Below are 18,269 nucleotides of genomic sequence, written 5' to 3'. Positions count from 1 at the left end.
TTGTCCAGGTATGGGGTAAGTAAGGGTCAGGGTAAGTTGAGCCGCCTTGTAGTAAGTGGGTAATGGTTTCATGTGACTGTGGGTGCCGGTAGGTCAAAGTTGAATGTGGTATGTTGTATATCTTAAATGTATGCCTACATTCAGATATACATCTCTCAGTTCCATTCTATACCCTTCCATTTCTTGACCAGTTGTTCGAGCCAGGGATGTTGTTTCGATGTGCCAATTCGTAGGCAAGTTCTCTGAATTTGAGGCTTCCAAGGCCATGGAACTCGTTCGTGAGATTCTCGATACGTTTAGCAAGCTCAGACTCCATGTCATCAGATAAGACCTTCTGTGCCTCTCCTCCTCTATCATAGCCTCTCTTTCACACACATTTTCATTTTTTGTCAATGTAACTCTTTAGTGCCATTCAGTCTATCAGTCTATTTTTTCATCCCACTTCTCTCACTTCCTTGGCTGCTCTCTCAAGACCCTCAATTGGGACTAGACTCCTGCTTGTTTTACATTTGTATACGAGGGGCATGATGCTGTTTAACAATAAAATGCACTCTGTTGAATTCATATGCATGGCACATTGCAAAAATACGATGCATTAAACAGATTTTTTGTATGTAATCATTTGTATTGGGTATGGTGGCCATTGGCTCAATTTACCCCATGGCCATTGGCTCAACGTACCCCAAAGCAAACATTTTGACTATATTAGCACACACAGTTATAAGGATGCACTTTCATGCTAGGTTTAGGACCTCATATTGTAGCTTTAATAGACCCTAACTGAGGTATAAAACAATCGTAAAGCTATCTACTTTGGTTTAGATACAAACAATACATTAATTTGACTATGTGACATTTGTTTGGGGCCTAACTTGCTTACCACTTTTTCCATATGGTTTCTTCCTTCACAGACTCCATGATATCTTCCTAAATATTGGGTCACATTATTCATTTTGTGTATGGTTTCCTAGAAACAAGGAGTGGCTCAATTAACCCTTTGGCTCAACATAACCCACTTCCCCCTACTGTTCAAGTGCCAAACACATGGTACTTTCTCAGTATTAGGGGCAGGTCACATGGTCAGGACAAAATCAGGGCCCTTGTAAGTCTGAAAAGTATCTGAAAAACGAGTTACCTGACATATGAAATGTATGACATCCACTGAAGATACCACGGAATTGTGTCAAAACTGACAAAGAAGCCAGAGAAAAGCAGTACGGGTATGGCAGTCACCGGACCTACAAACGTGGCAACCTGAGATATGGACAAGCGCAAAATCAGAGGCAGCACGTGACTCACTGTAACCATCTTACATGTACATATTGCGGTTAATCGTCTGCTTAGAATACAATTGGGTACCACCCTGAGAAACATAATTATATGCATATATTATAGGTTGGTACTGTGTAAATATGAAATATAGTACAAAATATATAAAGATTTGTTTAATTAATTTAAAAAAAGTTGTATATACAGATTCAAATTAGAAATGTAGATGGGGACAGGTGAGAGGGATACAGCGGAGAGTGTGAGTGGTGGAACAGGGGATCAAAAAGCTGCCTCCAGGGGCATACAGTATGTGGTACAGGGGCGGCACTATGCTTAAACCAGCCCCAAGGACAAAATATGTATATATTTTTTTATTTGACCCCCTTTTTTCTCCCCAATTTCGATCTTTTTTCATCGCTGCAACTCCCCAACGGACTTGGGAGGTGAAGGTTGAGTCATTCGTCCCCTGAAACATGACCCGTCAAACCGCGCTTCTTAACACCCGCCCGCTTAAGGTATAGCAGTTATCCCATGTTAGTTTTGAGAGAATGGAGGACATGCCTGTAGCGAGGTGGAAGCCGCTCCTATCAGCAGGCCCAGAGACTGGGCCACAAGAGAGGTGAGGACTCCCAGTGCCAAGAAAAGGATGAAACGCACAGCGTCAGGCGGCTGGGACGTCATCCAGTAGACGATGCTGCAGTAGGCGACTGGGAACACTATCTGTGAAGCAAAATAAGAAAAATACTTGATTGTGTATTTGTGGACACAGAAATTGTCTTGTCAGCTTTTTTTTCTCGACCACCAACACATGCATGCACAGTTGCATACACGCCCAACTACACATTGACAGATTGGAAGGACAGTGTCAGTGCAGCACCCCCAGGGTCGTGTAGGTGGTTAAGTACCTTGCTGAAGGGCACAACAGCAGGAGAAGCTGTTGCTGTCTAGGATTGTGATACGGCCACCTCACATTCCTCATGTTCAGCCAACAGTACCTCACAATGGAAGCATAAAACTAAAACACAAAGCCAAGCTTTTTGTGCTTTGAAATAATAATTTTGAATTGTTGAAAAAAGCCAAATTAGATGTAATTCAATACAATAAATGAAAACATGCAGTAAACCTTTCTGTAACTTTTAATTTAGAGCACAGGGGATGTCTGGTGAAGCGTAAACTATAAAGAAATGTATTTAACCTTTATTTAACTAGGCAAGCCAGTTCAGAACAAATTCTTATTTACAATGACGGCCTACCGGGGAACAGTGGGTTAACTTGGCCAGGTCGCAATTGTAAATGAGAACTTGTTCTCAACTTGCCTACCTGGTTAAATAAAGGTGAAATAAAAATAAATAAATAAAAACCGCCTTGTTCCGGTGCAGAACGACAGATTTTTACCTTGTCAGCTCGGGATTCGATCCAGCAACTTTCCGGTTACTGGCTCAACGCTCTAACCACGAGGCTACCTGCCGCCCCCAAAAGCCTCCGTATGTAATGTTATTGTGGGATTTGTCTAAAATCTGAAACAGAATTACTTTTTGACCTCGATGCTAAAGCCCCTTTGAGCTCCTATAACAGGTTTCTATAGATACAATACCTTTGCTCTTTTCAGTAAATGATAGAATCGTAATGTTTTTTTGTTGTGTTTTTCCCCCCTCTATTCTTGCATTTTGATGAAATACCAACTTAGAGACTTTTTGGGACACAACACACTACTAAAAATGACCCTCCGGAGTTCTTTGTGACATTGTTATTACCTGGAAGGGGAGGTCCGCCATAGTCTTGGCCAGATAGTAAGCCTTCAGACTGTACCAGTAGTTCAAGTGCTCTCTTAGGAACACTCCCATCTCCAAAGGGACTGCATTGGAGAGATGGAGAAAACAGGCGCATAGTAATCTCATTTCGGAAATCAGAAACAGTGCAAGGTACTGTACATCTCGGCACAGTCCACTCCTAACATACTGTATGCGATGGCGTGTGACTGTTGTGAATTCATGCACTAAATCAACGCATGCAGATGTCTGTCGTTCAGAAGAGCTGGAAATGCTCACACGTCAGAACGGTAGGCATTAGGGCAGCAAACATGAGGAAGAGCATGGAGAAGAAGAGGAAGCCGGAGTTGCTGAGCACTTTCTTGGCGTCGTTGCCGATGCCCAGGTAGAGCAGGCCAATCAGAATCCCAATCCCAATGTGAGAGGTGATTCTTAGGTGAGTCAGCACCTGTAGGACCAGAACAGGAGGAGAAGAGAGGAGAAAAAACATTTTGTTTATATATTTTCCTATCCATTGTGCTTCTGCATCTGCATTGCTTGCTCTTTGGGGTTTCATGCTGGGTATCTGTAAAGCCCTTTGTGACAACTGCTGATGTAAAAAGGCCTTTATAAAATGCATTTGATTGAGAGGAAGAGAAAGGAGGAGGGCGGAGGAGATGAGATGAGAAGGGAAAATGGAGTGGATGTAATAGTCGAGGATGAGCAGAGTGTGGTATGAATAGATGTATTTTTTTTCATTTTTTTCCCCATATGCTTTGAATTTTATTAAAGTGTTTTGGGGTTCATGATGTAACATTTGGTTATTTTTAAAGGGAGGCGGAAGCTGTTGCAGTACAAAATCAAATCAGTGGGGGGCAGTATGTCTTACTGTATCTCTAACGATGCATTGAAACGTCCTTTTGAACAGGATGCAGAACTGAGTCAGACAACTGGCCGAGAAACTGTGGCAGCCCTCACCGGAAGGGGAGTCCTGAGTGAGAGTGAGAGTGAGAGTGAGAGCGAGAGAGACTCTGAAAATATCACTTCAATGAGATTCTTCATTTCAACCCATTGAGAGCTGTAGTAATACACTAATCCCCCTTTTACCTCCTCAGAAGATTTGTGCCACAGGAAGGGTTTGAGGGGTCCATCGTTCATGTCTGTCTTGTAGACCTGCTCACATTTCCCCTCCTGCACGGCTTTCACCAGACGAGCCGTCTGATCTCCGTACTCCCCAGACGCCACCTCCATCACTGGGATCAAATGGAGAGAGAGGTACGCATGTCACAGAAACCCCAGTGAATACTGCATGAGGAACCAATCACTCAATCAATCAATCAATCAAATTTATTTATAAAGCCCTTCTTACATCTGCTGATGTCACAAAATGCTGTACAGAAACCCAGCTTAAAACCCCAAACAGCAAGCAATGCAGGTGTAGAAGCACGAACCATCTGTAAAGTTATTCTGAGAAAATGTATTTTCGGATGAACTAATAGATAGAATAGTTAGTAGAACGCTTTATACCAAAGTATGCTAAAAATAACTTCTGGGACAGTTATTCTAAGAAAATAAGGCAGATTCCTGAATACACTGAAATAAGGTGATAACAACAATGATGACAACACATTTGACTTGTTTCTCATTAAACTGGTAAGAGTTTCTCACCAAAGTCTGCAGGATTGTGGTATGTTGGGCAGTTGAGCCCCAGCTCTCTAAGGTAAGGGACCAGGTTAGGTACTTTCCCTCTGTAGATACACTGGCCCTGGCTAAGGACGTACAGCTAGAGAGGGAAACACAGGGGCACAAAGCAATCAGGACACAGTACATTCATTTAGCAGACCATCCATTTAGGGACCATAAGTATTGCGCCACATGTGTAGCTACTCCATACATTTCCAACTGTGATCCTGTGGTTTCATTGTGCCTTTCATAGATTCCCATGCAGTAGGCTTGCTTGAATCCCAGATCTGTTTATGTTGTCATGCCAGTGGCGTAGGAGTTGGTAAGACAACTCAAACAGATCTGGAACTCAGGCGAACAGTAGGCCAGGTTGGAGGCTGACCTTGTTGAAGAGCTCAAAGAGCTTGGCGCTGGGCTGGTGGATGGTGCAGATGACGGTGCGGCCACCATGGGCCAGGGCCTTCAGCAGAGACAACACCTGGAAACAGGAGGAACTGTCCAGGCCACTGCAAAACAGGGTATAGGGGCCAAGGTTAGTATATGGTGGACAATGTCAAAGCAAAGAATAGATTGGCTTTTGCACACCTCAAGTAACATCTTAGATCATCAATGCGGAGGAGAAGCAAACAAGTGAAGTGAACTGGGAGAAGAACATTGCATAAACTTGCACTATTTGGCACGTTAATGACATAGCAACAAACAGTCCCTCTTGTCCATGTCTTTCTTGAAGAACTGTTTCTTGGGGGAAAACGTTACCGACAACTAATGTGAGTTGGTACAGAATCCTGTACAGTCCTTTCCATGGCCAGTGTTTGGTTACCCCTCATCTTTTTTTCTACATCTGTTTCAAGGAGCCTGCAATCAACAATTGCTCGGAGTAGGCACAAAGGGGGCTTTTACAATGACTAACATTAGCTACTTAAGTTGACATTGTTTGTTCTGCACACGTTCTTGTTTGTGATCTAATGGTACTATCACTGGGCACTGATATGAATCATGTCAGTAATTTTGAGCAGGTGAGAAGATTCTTTGGATTGGGAGTGTGTGTCACAGTGCAGTTAAGCAGTCGGAGGCGGCTGAGAGAGAGGATAAAGAGGCAGATGAAGTGTCCGTCTTCGAAGGCATCAGAGGATTGGACATCAGGAATAAATCCCTTTAGGAGACGCTGCACGCTGCTGCTCTCAAAAACAGTTCCTCCTTCTTGATTGATTGAGAAGTCATTGAAAATAAAATGTAATATTTTCTCGAATATTGAATTGGAATTTCAGGTTACTTCATGAATTGGTTGACTTGAATTCAAATTGACCCAAACCCTGTTTCAGCATAATACAAAAATCCCTATAAAAATCTGTCAGGTTAAGCTAGAGATTGTATTTGCATTGGATGCGTCTCAATCCACTGCATCTGCCAATGTCACACTTCCCTATCTGCGGTGAAAGGTAACAGAGCTGGAGAGGTGTTTGTCAGACCATGAGACATCCCGAAAATTTGTATTTTCACAAAATCGTATTTTGATTTGTTTAACACTTTTTTGGTTACTACATGATTCCATACGTGTTATTTAATAGTTTTGATGTCTTCACTATTATTATCTACAGTGTAGAAAATAGTTAAAAAAGTAAAGAAAAACCCTTGAATGAGTAGGTGTGTCCAAACTTTTGACTGGTACTGTACATGCCGGATGTTTTGCTCTAGGACGCTCACAGCGTCACAAGACTCATTTGAAGGTGTAACGGCTGTCAATGTCGTTCTCCTCAGACGAGGAGGAGCATGGATCGGACCAAGATGCGGAGTAGGAGGTATTCATGATTTTAATGGCAAACCAACAAACACTACAAATAAACAAAACAACAAACGTGACTAACCTGCAACAGTCCTGTGTGGCCCAAACGCTAACACAGGAAACAAACACCCACAAAACACCAGTGAAACCCTGGCTACCTTAGTATGACTCTCAATCAGAGACAAACGATACACACCTGTCTCTAATTGAGAATCATACCAGGCCGAACACAAAACCCAACATAGAAATACAAAACATAGACTGCCCACCCAACACTCACGCCCTGACCAATAAAGACATACAAAACAAGAGAAAACAGGTCAGGAACGTGACAGAAGGTCCCCCAGTACCACTTGAAAAAAAACATTTATGGAAGTAAACAGTATATGGAGACTGTTTAGTGCCAAAAATAAGAGGTTAAATACATGTAAAATAAAATAAAATAAAAATGTTTTGCCTGATCTTTCTTCTATCTCTCAGATATAGGACAGACACTTCAGAACAAACCTCCTTTAGATTTTTTTGCGGAACTATCTGTTATTCCATGTAGTAAACCTGTTATTCAATGCGTTTGTATGGGCTAATAGCAGTAATGCCAAATAAAACATTTAATCAAATCATTTTTTTATAAAAGAATGTAGCAAAAATCCTTGGTATGATCTTCTTAAAACAATTCCATATAGCTTAAACTCCTGTCTGTGCCAATGTCAAGCATCACCATATCATGTTTTAGCCAACACCATGCTTGAAAATAAGGAAGCATTTACTCAGTGATGTGTTGTGTTTGCCCCAAACATAAGGCTTTGCTTTTAGGCCAAAAAGTGTATCCCTTTGCAGTATTAATTTTGTGCCTTGTTGCATACATATTCATGTTTTGGAATATTTTTACTCTGTATATTTGCATTCTTCTTTTCACTCACTCATTTAGGTCATTATTGCGGAGTCACTACTATGTTAGTCCATCTGTAAACTACCCACCCAATTTACCTACCTCACCCCCCATACTGCTTTTATTTATTTACTTTTCTGCTCTTTTGCACACCAGTATCTCTTCTTGCACATGATCATCTGATGATTTATCACTCCAGTGTTAATCTGCTAAATTGTAATTATTCGATTTATTGCCTACCTCATGCCTTTTGCACACATTGTATATAGATTCTCTTTTTTTTCTACCATGTTATTGACTTGTTTATTGTTTACTCCATGTGTAACTCTGTGTTGTCTGTTCACACTGCTATGCTTTATCTTGGCCAGGTCGCAGTTGCAAATGAGAACTTGTTCTCAACTAGCCTACCTGGTTAAATAAAGGTGAAATAAAATAAAAAATAAATGTTGTTGATCGATCCTCAGTTTTCTCCCATCACAGCCATTGAACTCTGTAGCTGTTTTAAAATCACCAATGGCCTCATGATTACATCCCTAAGCAGTTTCCTTTCTGTCCTGCAGCTCAGTTCAGAAGGAGGACGGAATCTTTAATGCGTCTGGGTGGTTACTACACCATCCACAGCATAATTAACTTGACCATGCTTAAAGATATATATTCAAATGTCTGATTTGTTATTGTTACCCATCTACCAATCACTGTCCTTCTTTATTAGGCTTTCAAAAAATACCCCTGGTCTTTGTAGTTTAATCTGTGCTTGAAATGCAATACTTGACTGAAGGACCTTACAGATGTTGTATGTATGGGGGACAGAGGGGTAGTCATTCAAAAATCACATCAAATCATATTCCTAATCCCAGACAACCAAAAACAACAAATGTACTTTACTCTAAGGTAATTTTCACCCTCGATTTATCACAGTGCCAAGAGACAAGTTAGTGTGAGCTTCAGGAGTAGGGAAATCCATACAGATGGTACAAATCGAAACCAAAGGAAGACAAAAGGCTGCTTTTTTGGCCATTAAGGACTTTGGGTCTCATCTGTGCCCCTGGTGAGATTCAGTCTTTCCTAATCAGAAGCCAACTGGGAGAAACGATATTCAATTGCATCCTCTTTTCCAAAAGAGGATAGGTTAACCTTGGAATTTTTCTTTCAGATTTCTTTTGGTGGGGACACAAACACAAACAACACAGAATAAAAAACCACACAAAAAGGAACACAACTAACACCTACACTCAACAACGACGTTGTATTGCCTGTACATCTCGTGAAAGAATAGGCATTGACTCTAAATATGGACTTTGGAGTGTGCTTAGACCGTGGGGCGTTATAATCCATTGTCACATCAGGACTTTCCTTGCCACTGACACACATGCGTGTGTTCTATACGATGTACAATACGGCATTCTGACCTGGTGGGCTCATCAAAGAACATGATGGGAGGGTTGTTGACAAGCTCCAGGGCGATGGCCAGCCTTTTCCTCTGCCCTCCTGAAAGATGTGACGTTCGAGTTTTCGCACACTCAAGCAGGCCCAGGGCCGTCAGGATCTCCCTCACCTTAAAAACAACACAGGAAGGTTACAAACACCTACATTGCATTCGGGAAAGTATTCAGACCCCTTGCCCTTTTCCACATTTTGTTACGTTACAGCCTTATTCTAAAATACTTTTTTGCTCTCATCAATCTACACACAATACCCTATAATGACAAAGTGAAAACGGGTTTTTAGATATGTTTGCAAATGTATTAAAAATGAAAAACAGAAATACCTTATTTACATAAGTATTCAGACCCTTTTCTATGAGACTCGAAATAGAGCTCAGGTGCATCCTGTTTCCATTGATCATCCTTAAGATGTTTCTACAACATGATTGGAGTCCACCTGTGGTAAATTCAATTGATTGGACATGATTTGGAAAGGCACACACCTGTCTATATAAGGTCCCACAGTTGACAGTGCATTTCAGAGCAAAAACCAAGCCATGAGGTCGAAGGAATTCCGAAATAAGAACACAGTGGCCTCTATCATTCTTAGATGAAAAAAGTTTGGAACCACTGTCATGACGTTTGTATTATTAATGTGACGACTGCTATTCATCAAATAATTAACTATGTTTACAATTACTTGATTAAATGAATCAGGTAACCATTAACTCAATAACCTGGTGCACCATGGGAAAAGTTTGTTTAATGAGTTACTGTTTCCCAAATTAGCTTAAAGAATATGAGAATATCGATATCATAGCAGTCACTAATTAATTAATTTCCTAATCAGTGTCACGCCCTGGCCTTAGTATTCTTTGTTTTCTTAATTATTTTGGTTAGGTCAGGGTGTGACATGGGGAATGTATGTGGTTTTTGTAGTGTCTAGGGTGGTTGTAAGGTTTAGGGGGTTTATTAGAGTAGTTGGGTTTATGTTTAGTATAGTAGTCTAGCTGTGTCTATGGTTGAGTGTAGGTATCTAGGAAAGTCTATGGTTGCCTGAATTGGGTCTCAATTAGAGACAGCTGGTTATTGTTGTCTCTGATTGGGAGCCATATTTAAGGCAACCATAGGCTTTAGCTGGTTGTGGGGAATTGTCTATGTTGAACGTTTGTAGCCTGTGTGTGTGCACTACGTTTATAGCTTCACGGTCGTTTGTTGTTTTTGTATAGGTTGTAATAGTGTTTCGTTTCATGTTCATCTTCGTAGTAAAATAAAAGAAGATGGCTCATTTTCCACATGCTGCGTTTTGGTCCGTCTCTCCTCCACACGATCGTGACAATCAGTCTCATTTTGAACGTCGCATAATTCGTAAATCTGCACAAACCCGGGTCTCACTAAATCATTCCGTACCACACCAATTGAGTTGATACTTTATTTACTAACAAGCTAGATGATAATATAAGATACACATACACAAACAGTCTAGGTCAATGGTTAGAACTTCATACAATGGCAACAGGTCTCTAGCGGACCAACACAATATGACACATGTTACACAAAATGGAGATTTAAAGAAAGAGAGAGAGAGAGAGAGAGAGAGAGAGAGAGAGAACTGCCGCTCTTATGGGTCAGAATTATAATGAATGTATTTACTTGTTGAAGGTCTCCATTGGGTATTTCTTTCGATGGCTGCGTCTCCTTTGTTCCCGGGTGTAAATCTCTGATTGTCCACCCGATGTCACAATGTCCTTTCTCTTGGTTGTCTGTTTCCTTGCCCTCATTCTGTGAGAGTGGGCTTCTGAGGAGGCTAATCAGCCGTGTAGACGCTCCCTGGCCAACATCCGGTGAAATTGCAGAGCGCGAAATTCAAACTACAGAATTATAAATATTTAACTTTCATAAAATCACAAGTGTAATACATCAAAATAAAGCTTAACCTCTTGTTAATTTAGCCGCTGTGTCAGATTTCAAAAAGGCTTTACGGCGAAAGAACACCATGCGATTATCTGAGGACAGCGCCCCGCATATAAAAGCATGAAAAACATATTTCAACCAGGCAGGTGCGACACGAAAGTCAGAAATAGCGATATAATAAATGCCTTACCTTTGATGATCTTCTTCTGTTGGCACTCGAAAAGGTCCCAGTTACATCACAAATTGTCCTTTTGTTCGATAATGTCCTTCTTTATATCCATAAAAACTCAGTTTAGCTGGCGCGCTTCAGTCAATAATCTACCCAGTTTCCCTCCATCAAAATGCATACAAAATGAATCCCAAACGTTACTAATAAACTTTTCCAAACAAGTCAAACAACGTTTATAACCAAACTTTAGGTACCCTAATACGTAAATAAATGATTACATTTAAGACGGAGAATCGTTATTATCACGTTATCACTATTATCATAGTTCTTGTGTGTTGTGCTTGTTTTAGTGTTGGTCAGGACGTGAGCTGGGTGGGCATTCTATGTTGTGTGTCTAGTTTGTCTGTTTCTGTGTTCGGCCTAATATGGTTCTCAATCAGAGGCAGCTGTCAATCGTTGTCCCTGATTGGGAATCATATATAGGTGGCTTGTTTTGTGTTGGGGATTTGTGGGTGGTTGTTTCCTGTCTTTGTGTTTTCTATGCACCAGCTAGGACTGTATCGGTTTGCCACATTTATTATTTTGTATTTGTTAAGTGTTCACGTTTATCGTTCGTATTAAACATGTTGAGCACTGGCTACGCTGCGTGTTGGTCTGATCCTTGTTCCACCCCCTCTTCTAGTGAAGAGAGGGAAGGCTGCCGTTACAGTTATTGTCTTTACCGAAGAAAAATACCAAAGAACACGCTCTCTTCCACACGCTTGGAAACACTACAGCCAAAATGGGAGCCACCTAGAAAAACTACAATTTCTGGCTCATTTTTCCAAAAACCAGCATGAAAGTCTTCCTAAAGACTGTTGACATCTAGTGGAAGCCCTAGGAACTGCAATCTGGGAGGATTTCGCCTTATAATAAAAGTGACAGCCATTGAAAACAGTGGTAGGCTGAAATAAAAATTATTTGGGATGGTTTGTCCTCGGGGTTTCGCCTGCCATATCGGTTCTGTTATACTCACAGACATAATTTTAACAGTTTTATTGTATGGATATCCTAGCTTCTGGGCCTGAGTAACAGGCAGTTTACTTTGGACACGCTTTTCATCCGGACGTGAAAATACTGCCCCCTACCCAAGAGAGGTTAAGGACTCTCAGACCATGAGAAACAAGATTATCTATTCTGATGAAACCAAGAATGAACTCTTTGGCCTGAATGCCAAGCGTCACGTCTGAAGGAAACCTGGCACCATCCCTACGGTGAAGCATGGTGGTGGCAACAACATGCTGTGGGGATATTTTTCAGCGGCAGGGACTGGGAGACTAGTCAGGATCGAGGGAAAGACGAACAGAGCAAAGTACAGAGAGATCCTTGATGAAAACCTGATCCAGAGCTCTCAGGACCTCAGACTGGGGCGAAGGTTCACCTTCCAACAGGACAATGACCCTTAGCACTATGGTGCCGAAATTACAAGATTATGCTATAATACTGTTATTACATCAAATGGTTGTTTTATGCAACATAATAGGGTTCTTAGAACTCTATTGTGTCTGTGTGAACTGAGAGGAGCTTTTGAGATTTAACTCTGGCAATTGGGCGACAGGTAGCCTAGTGGTTAGAGTGTTGGACTAGTAACCGAAAGGTTGCAAGATCGAATCCCCGAGCTGACAACGTAAAAATATGTTGTTTCCCCCTTGAACAAGGCAGTTAACCCACTGTTCCTAGACCGTCATTGAAAATAAGAATTAGTTCTTTATTGACTTGCCTAGTTAAATAAAGGTAAAATTAAAATTAAAATTGATTTATGATGCCTTAGGTGATAAATCTAAGGAGCCAAATTCCATTCATGTGAGGAAGATGGCTCCGGTCTGACTGAGCCTGCAATTCATAGACTGAAATGGTGTTTGTGTATTATGAGGTACCAGAGAGAGATGGTTCGGGTATGGAAAATGATGAGGGGAACCTTGTCTTAGGGGAAAAACTCTGTGCAATAAGAACAGTCTTCATAGCAAATGCTATATGGCTGGGGGATACTCCTTTCTCATATATCAAGTCTCACCTTGTGACCCATTCCACAAATCTGTTGTTTGTCATGTAGACTAAGGGGGTGTAGAATGGCGCCGGAGAGGATGGCTGGCGTTTTACGTGCTCCTAACCACCTGTGCTATTTTGTTAGTTTTTTTGCATTGTTTGTAACTTATTTTATAACTTATTTTGTACATAATCTTGCTGCTACCGTCTCCTATGACCGAAAATAACTTCTGGACAACAGAACAGCGATTACTCACCTCGAACTGGAAGAAGCTGTTTCCTTTAACAAGTCTGATGAGTCCAAAGCGAAGGATATACTGCTTTCTCGGGAATAGGCCCAAATCCCAGTCATTTGTTTAAAGAAAAGACGGAGAAAAAGGGGACGGAGGTCGGGCTGCCTTCTGAGAATTCGTAGGCAAGTGAGTAAACTCCCATTCTATTGGACAATGTGCAATCATTGGAAAATAAAATCGATGACCTACGATCAAGATTATTCTACCAACGGGACATTAAAATCCTGTAATATCTTTTGTTTCACCGAGTCGTGGCTGAACGACGACACGGATAATATAGAACTGACGTGATTTTTCATGCACCGACAGGACAGAGAAGCTACATCTGGTAAGACAAGGGGTGGGTGTGGGGGTGTGTGTCTATTTGTCAATAACAGCTGGTGCCCGATGTCTAATATTAAAGAAGTCTTGAGCTATTGCTCGCCTGAGGTAGAGTATCTTACGATCAGCTGTAGACCAAACTATCTACCAAGAGAGTTCTCATCTATATTATCTGTAGGCATCTATTTACCATCACAAACCGATGCTGGCACTAAGACCGCACTCAACCAACTCTATAAGGCCATAAGCAAACAATAAAATGCTCATCCAGAAGTGGCGCTCCTAGTGGACGGGGACTTTAATGCAGGCAAACTTAAATCTGTTTTACCTCATTTCTACCAGCAGGTCACATGTGCAACCAGAGGGGGGAAAAAAACTCTAGACCACCTTTACTCCACACATATAGATGCATACAAAGCTCTCCCCCACCCTCCATTTGGCAAATCTGACCATAATTCTATCCTCCTGATTCCTGCTTACAAACAAAAACTAAAGCAGGAAGTACCAGTGACTCGCTCAATATGGAAGTGATCAGATTACGCGGATGCAACGCTACAGGACTGTTTTGCTAGCACAGACTGGAATATGTTCCCGGGATTCATCCAATGGCATTGAGGTGTATACCACCTCAGTCATCGGATTCATCAATAAGTGCATCAACGACGTCGTCCCCACAGTGACTGTACGTACATATCCCAACCAGAAGCCATGGATTACAGGAAACATCCGCATCGAGCTAAAGGCTAGAGCTGCGTCTTTCAAGGAGCGGGACACTAATCCAGACGCATATAAGAAATCCTGCAATGCCCTCAGACGAACCAACGAACAAGCAAAGAGTCAATACAGGATTAAGATTGAATCCTACTACACCGGCTCTGACGCTTGTCGGATGTGGCTGGGCTTGAAAACTATTACGGACTAGAAAGGGAAACCCAGACGCAAGCTGCCCAGTGATGCGAGCCTACTAGACGAGCTAAATGCCTTTTATGCTCGCTTCGAGCCAAGCAGCACTGGAGCATGCACGAGAACACCAGCTGTTCTGGACAACTGTGTGATAATGCTCTCGGTAGCTGATGTGAATGGCAGTGTGGTGCCAGGACAACAACCTCTCCCTCAATGTGAGCAAGACAAAGGAGCTGATCGTAGACTACAGGAAAAGGCAGGCCGAACAGGCCCCCATTAACATCAATGGGGCTGTAGTGGAGCGGGTTGAGAGTGCCCACATCACCAACTAACTATCATGGTCCTAACACACCAAGACAGTCATGAAGAGGGCATGACAACACCTTTTCCCCCTCAAGAGACTGAAAAGATTTGGCATGGATCCCCAGATCCTCAAAGAGTTCTACAGCTGCACCATCGAGAGCATCCTGACCGGTTGCAACACCGCCTGGTATGGCAACTGCTCGGCATCTGACCGCAAGGCGCTACAAAGGGTAGACCGTCGGCCCAGTACATCACTGGGGCCAAGCTTCCTGCCATCCAAGACCTATATACTAGACGGTGTCAGAGGAAAGCCCAACAAATTGTCAGAGACTCCAGTCACCCGTCATAGACTGTTTTCTCTGCTACCGTAGGGCAAGCGGTACCGGAGCGCTAAGTCTAGGATCAAAAGTCTCCTTAACAGCTTCTACCCCCAAGCCATAAGACTGCTGAACAATTAATCAAATGGCCACTGGACTATTTACATTGACCCCCCCCATGTGTTTTGTACACTGCTACTACTCGCTGTTTATTATCTATGCATAGTCACTTCACCCCTACCATACGTGTACAAATTACCTCGACTAACCTGTACCCCTGCACATTGACTCGATATCGGAACCCCTTGTATATAGCCTCGTTATTGTTATTTTATTGTGTTACCTTTTATAATTTTTTACTTTAGTTAATTTGGTAAATATTTTCTTAACTCTTTATTGAACTGCACTGTTGGTTAAGGGCTTGTAAGTAAGCATTTCACGGTAATATCTACACTTGTTGTATTCGGCGCATGTGACAAATAAAGTTTGTCACATACAGGTGCAGGTGCAAGTGTATGTACACATGCATATATACACACACTCTCATTCAAATAAACACATACAAGAACACACACATACATGTAAGAGTGCCAGACATGCACACAAACATATAAAGTAGGCATTACTGTTATGATTTCAGTTGTCCTTGATGTCCTTTGTTTTAAATGTATTATTTTTATATATATTTTTAGCATTGCGGTTTTCTGTTTTCTTCTGTCTTTTCCTTTTTTCTCTTTAGTTCATTCTCTTGGTGCATTGGGGGGTTCTTGGGGGTGGGGAATGGAATTAATTGTATTCTTTTTTTTTCTTCCGGGGTGGCTGTGGGAGAGATCTCGAATGGTTGAGGGACAGCTATTGGGGAACTGTGGGGGGATCTTGGAGGGTTCGGGTTTCACAAGATTGTGATCATGTTAAAGGAAACTATGACATATATTTTATATCACTATCATGCACACGCACCCTCACACATAAGGAGGGCTCTGTTGCGGAAAGACTGATACATGTTTGATAGTGTCTTGATGCTGTATTGTTTGTCCATCATGTTCTAATACTTTAATGTTACCCCTTGCTTGTGTTTTTTGTAATAAATAATTATTTAAAAAAAACAAAAAATCTTTTTTTTWAAATAAATAAAGTTGGATTTGATCTTTGCCATATAAAGGATCTTGGTATTCTCTGTGTCGGGGTTCTCAAACCAACAGTCAAGAGTGTTGTGTTGACCAGCCTCGTTATTGCAGAGCACTCAAATCATTCACTTGTGTGTGTGGTGTGACCTGCTTTCCTTATTAATAAGTGAATGAAGATTTAGTTTAAGTAGAACTCTGACTTGTGATACATTTGTCTCCTCATTTGATAATAAAGAAAAATCACCACAGCACACAGCCAAGACAACGCAGGAGTGGCTTCGGGACAAGTCTCTGAATGTCCTTGAGTGGCCCAGCCAGAGCCCGAACATGAACCCAATCGAACATCTCTGGAGAGACCTGAAAATAGCTGTGCAGTGACGCTCCCCATCCAACCTGACAGAGCTTGAGAGGATCTGCAGAGAAGAATTGGAGAAACTACCAAAATACAGGTGTGCAAAGCTTGTAGCATCATACCCAAGAAGACTCGAGGCTGTAATCGCTGCCAAAAGTGCTTCAACAAGGTACTGAATAAAGGGTCTGAATACTTATGTAAATGTGATATTTCCGTCTTTTATTTTTGCAAAAAATAAATCTAACCTGTTTTTGCTTTGTCATTATGTGCTATTGTGTGTAGATAGATGAGGGCAAAAAACTATTTAAGCCATTTTAGAATAAGACTAACATAAAATGTGGAAAAAGTCAAGGGGTCTGAATACTTTGCGAAAGCACTGTAACCACCTCCCTTCCTCTCAGCAACTGAACGTATACGTCTACATTAATCACAGATCTAAGGTCAGATACCCAACCCTTATTGCAAACCTTAAAGGAATACTTTGGGATTTTGGCAATGAGGCCATTTCTCTACTGCCCAGAGTCAGATGAACTAGTGGATACTATTTTTATGTCTCTGTGTCCAGTAGGAAGGAAGTTAGAGGTAGTTTTGCAAGCCAATGCTAACTAGCGTTAGCGCAATGTCTGGAAGTCTATGGTATTTACTAGCATGCTAGCTAGCATATACTCATAGACTTCCACGCATTGTGCTAACGCTAGTTAGCATTGACAAGCGAAACTACCTCTAACGTCCTTCATACGGGACAAATCAAATCAAATGTATTTATAAAGCCCTTCTTACATCAGCTGATGTCACAAAGTGCTGCACAGAAACCCAGCCTAAAACTCCAAACAGCAAGCAATGCAGGTGTAGAATCACGGTGGCTAGGAAAAACTCCCTAGAAAGGCCAGAACCTAGGAAGAAACCTAGATAGGAACCAGGCTATGAGGGGTGGCCAGTCCTCTTCTGGCTGTGCCGGTTGGAGATTATAACAGAACATGGCCAAGATGTTCAAATGTTTATGGATGACCAGCAGGGTCAAATAATAATAATCACAGTGGATGTCGAGGGTGCAACAGGTCAGCACCTCAGGAGTAAATGTCAGTTGGCTTTTCACAGCCGATCATTCAGAGTATCTCTACAGCTCTTGCTGTCTCTAGAGAGTTGAAAACAGCAGGTCTGGGACAGGTAGCACGTCCGGTGAACAGGTCAGGATTCCATAGCCGCAGGCAGAACAGTTGAAACTGGAGCAGCAGCATGGCCAGGTGGACTGGGGACAGCAAGGAGTCAAAGATACATAAAAATAGTATCCCAATGCTCATCTGGCTCTGGGGAAGTAGATAAAGGGCTTCATTGCCAAAATCCTAAAGAATCCGTTTAAGCATAGGGGGCATAATATCTGACCCTGTATCAGTGGTTAGTAGCAACATATATACTCCTTCCCAGCCACCCTCATCATATCACTTTACATCCATTCCAGCCTGTTTAAAGCCAGTACTGACTGCACTAGTGGCAACACCCCAGTGCTGAAATAGTAACTGGTCCTAGTTTCCAGTTTGAGGATCAGGAAACATGCAGGAGATTAATAAGGTGAGGGAGGATTCTGAAGCAGTTCCCATACAACTCTCTTACCATGTCTCTCTTGCCCTCATCCTTTTCCTGGAGCTTCAGACTAGCAGACACCTAGGAGACAGAGAGGAAGATTTAGTTCACACTTTGGCTTTGTCCCAAATAAGAGAAACAAAGCGTACGTGTGCAGGTGCATGCAAT

At 41.9% G+C, this 18,269-nt stretch overlaps 1 protein-coding gene across 1 annotated transcript in view; it reads right to left on the bottom strand.

Annotated features, from left to right (window-relative positions):
* The window catches only part of LOC111960627 (ATP-binding cassette sub-family G member 1), a 33,290-nt gene that overhangs the window by 2,525 nt on the left and 12,496 nt on the right, over positions 1-18,269 (bottom strand). The window contains exons 5-14 of the mRNA XM_023982704.2: positions 18,132-18,182; positions 8,782-8,927; positions 5,083-5,206; positions 4,686-4,800; positions 4,125-4,270; positions 3,907-4,008; positions 3,318-3,486; positions 3,024-3,124; positions 1,831-1,989; positions 1,136-1,254 (exon numbers count right to left, since the gene is read on the bottom strand). Coding sequence (XP_023838472.1) covers positions 1,136-1,254; positions 1,831-1,989; positions 3,024-3,124; positions 3,318-3,486; positions 3,907-4,008; positions 4,125-4,270; positions 4,686-4,800; positions 5,083-5,206; positions 8,782-8,927; positions 18,132-18,182 — 1,232 coding nt within the window. The remainder of the gene's footprint in view (positions 1-1,135; positions 1,255-1,830; positions 1,990-3,023; positions 3,125-3,317; positions 3,487-3,906; positions 4,009-4,124; positions 4,271-4,685; positions 4,801-5,082; positions 5,207-8,781; positions 8,928-18,131; positions 18,183-18,269) is intronic.

This window comes from Salvelinus sp. IW2-2015, linkage group LG4p (assembly GCF_002910315.2).
Source record: "Salvelinus sp. IW2-2015 linkage group LG4p, ASM291031v2, whole genome shotgun sequence".
Lineage (NCBI taxonomy): Eukaryota > Metazoa > Chordata > Actinopteri > Salmoniformes > Salmonidae > Salvelinus > Salvelinus sp. IW2-2015.
This window is presented reverse-complemented; position numbering and strand designations above follow the sequence as displayed.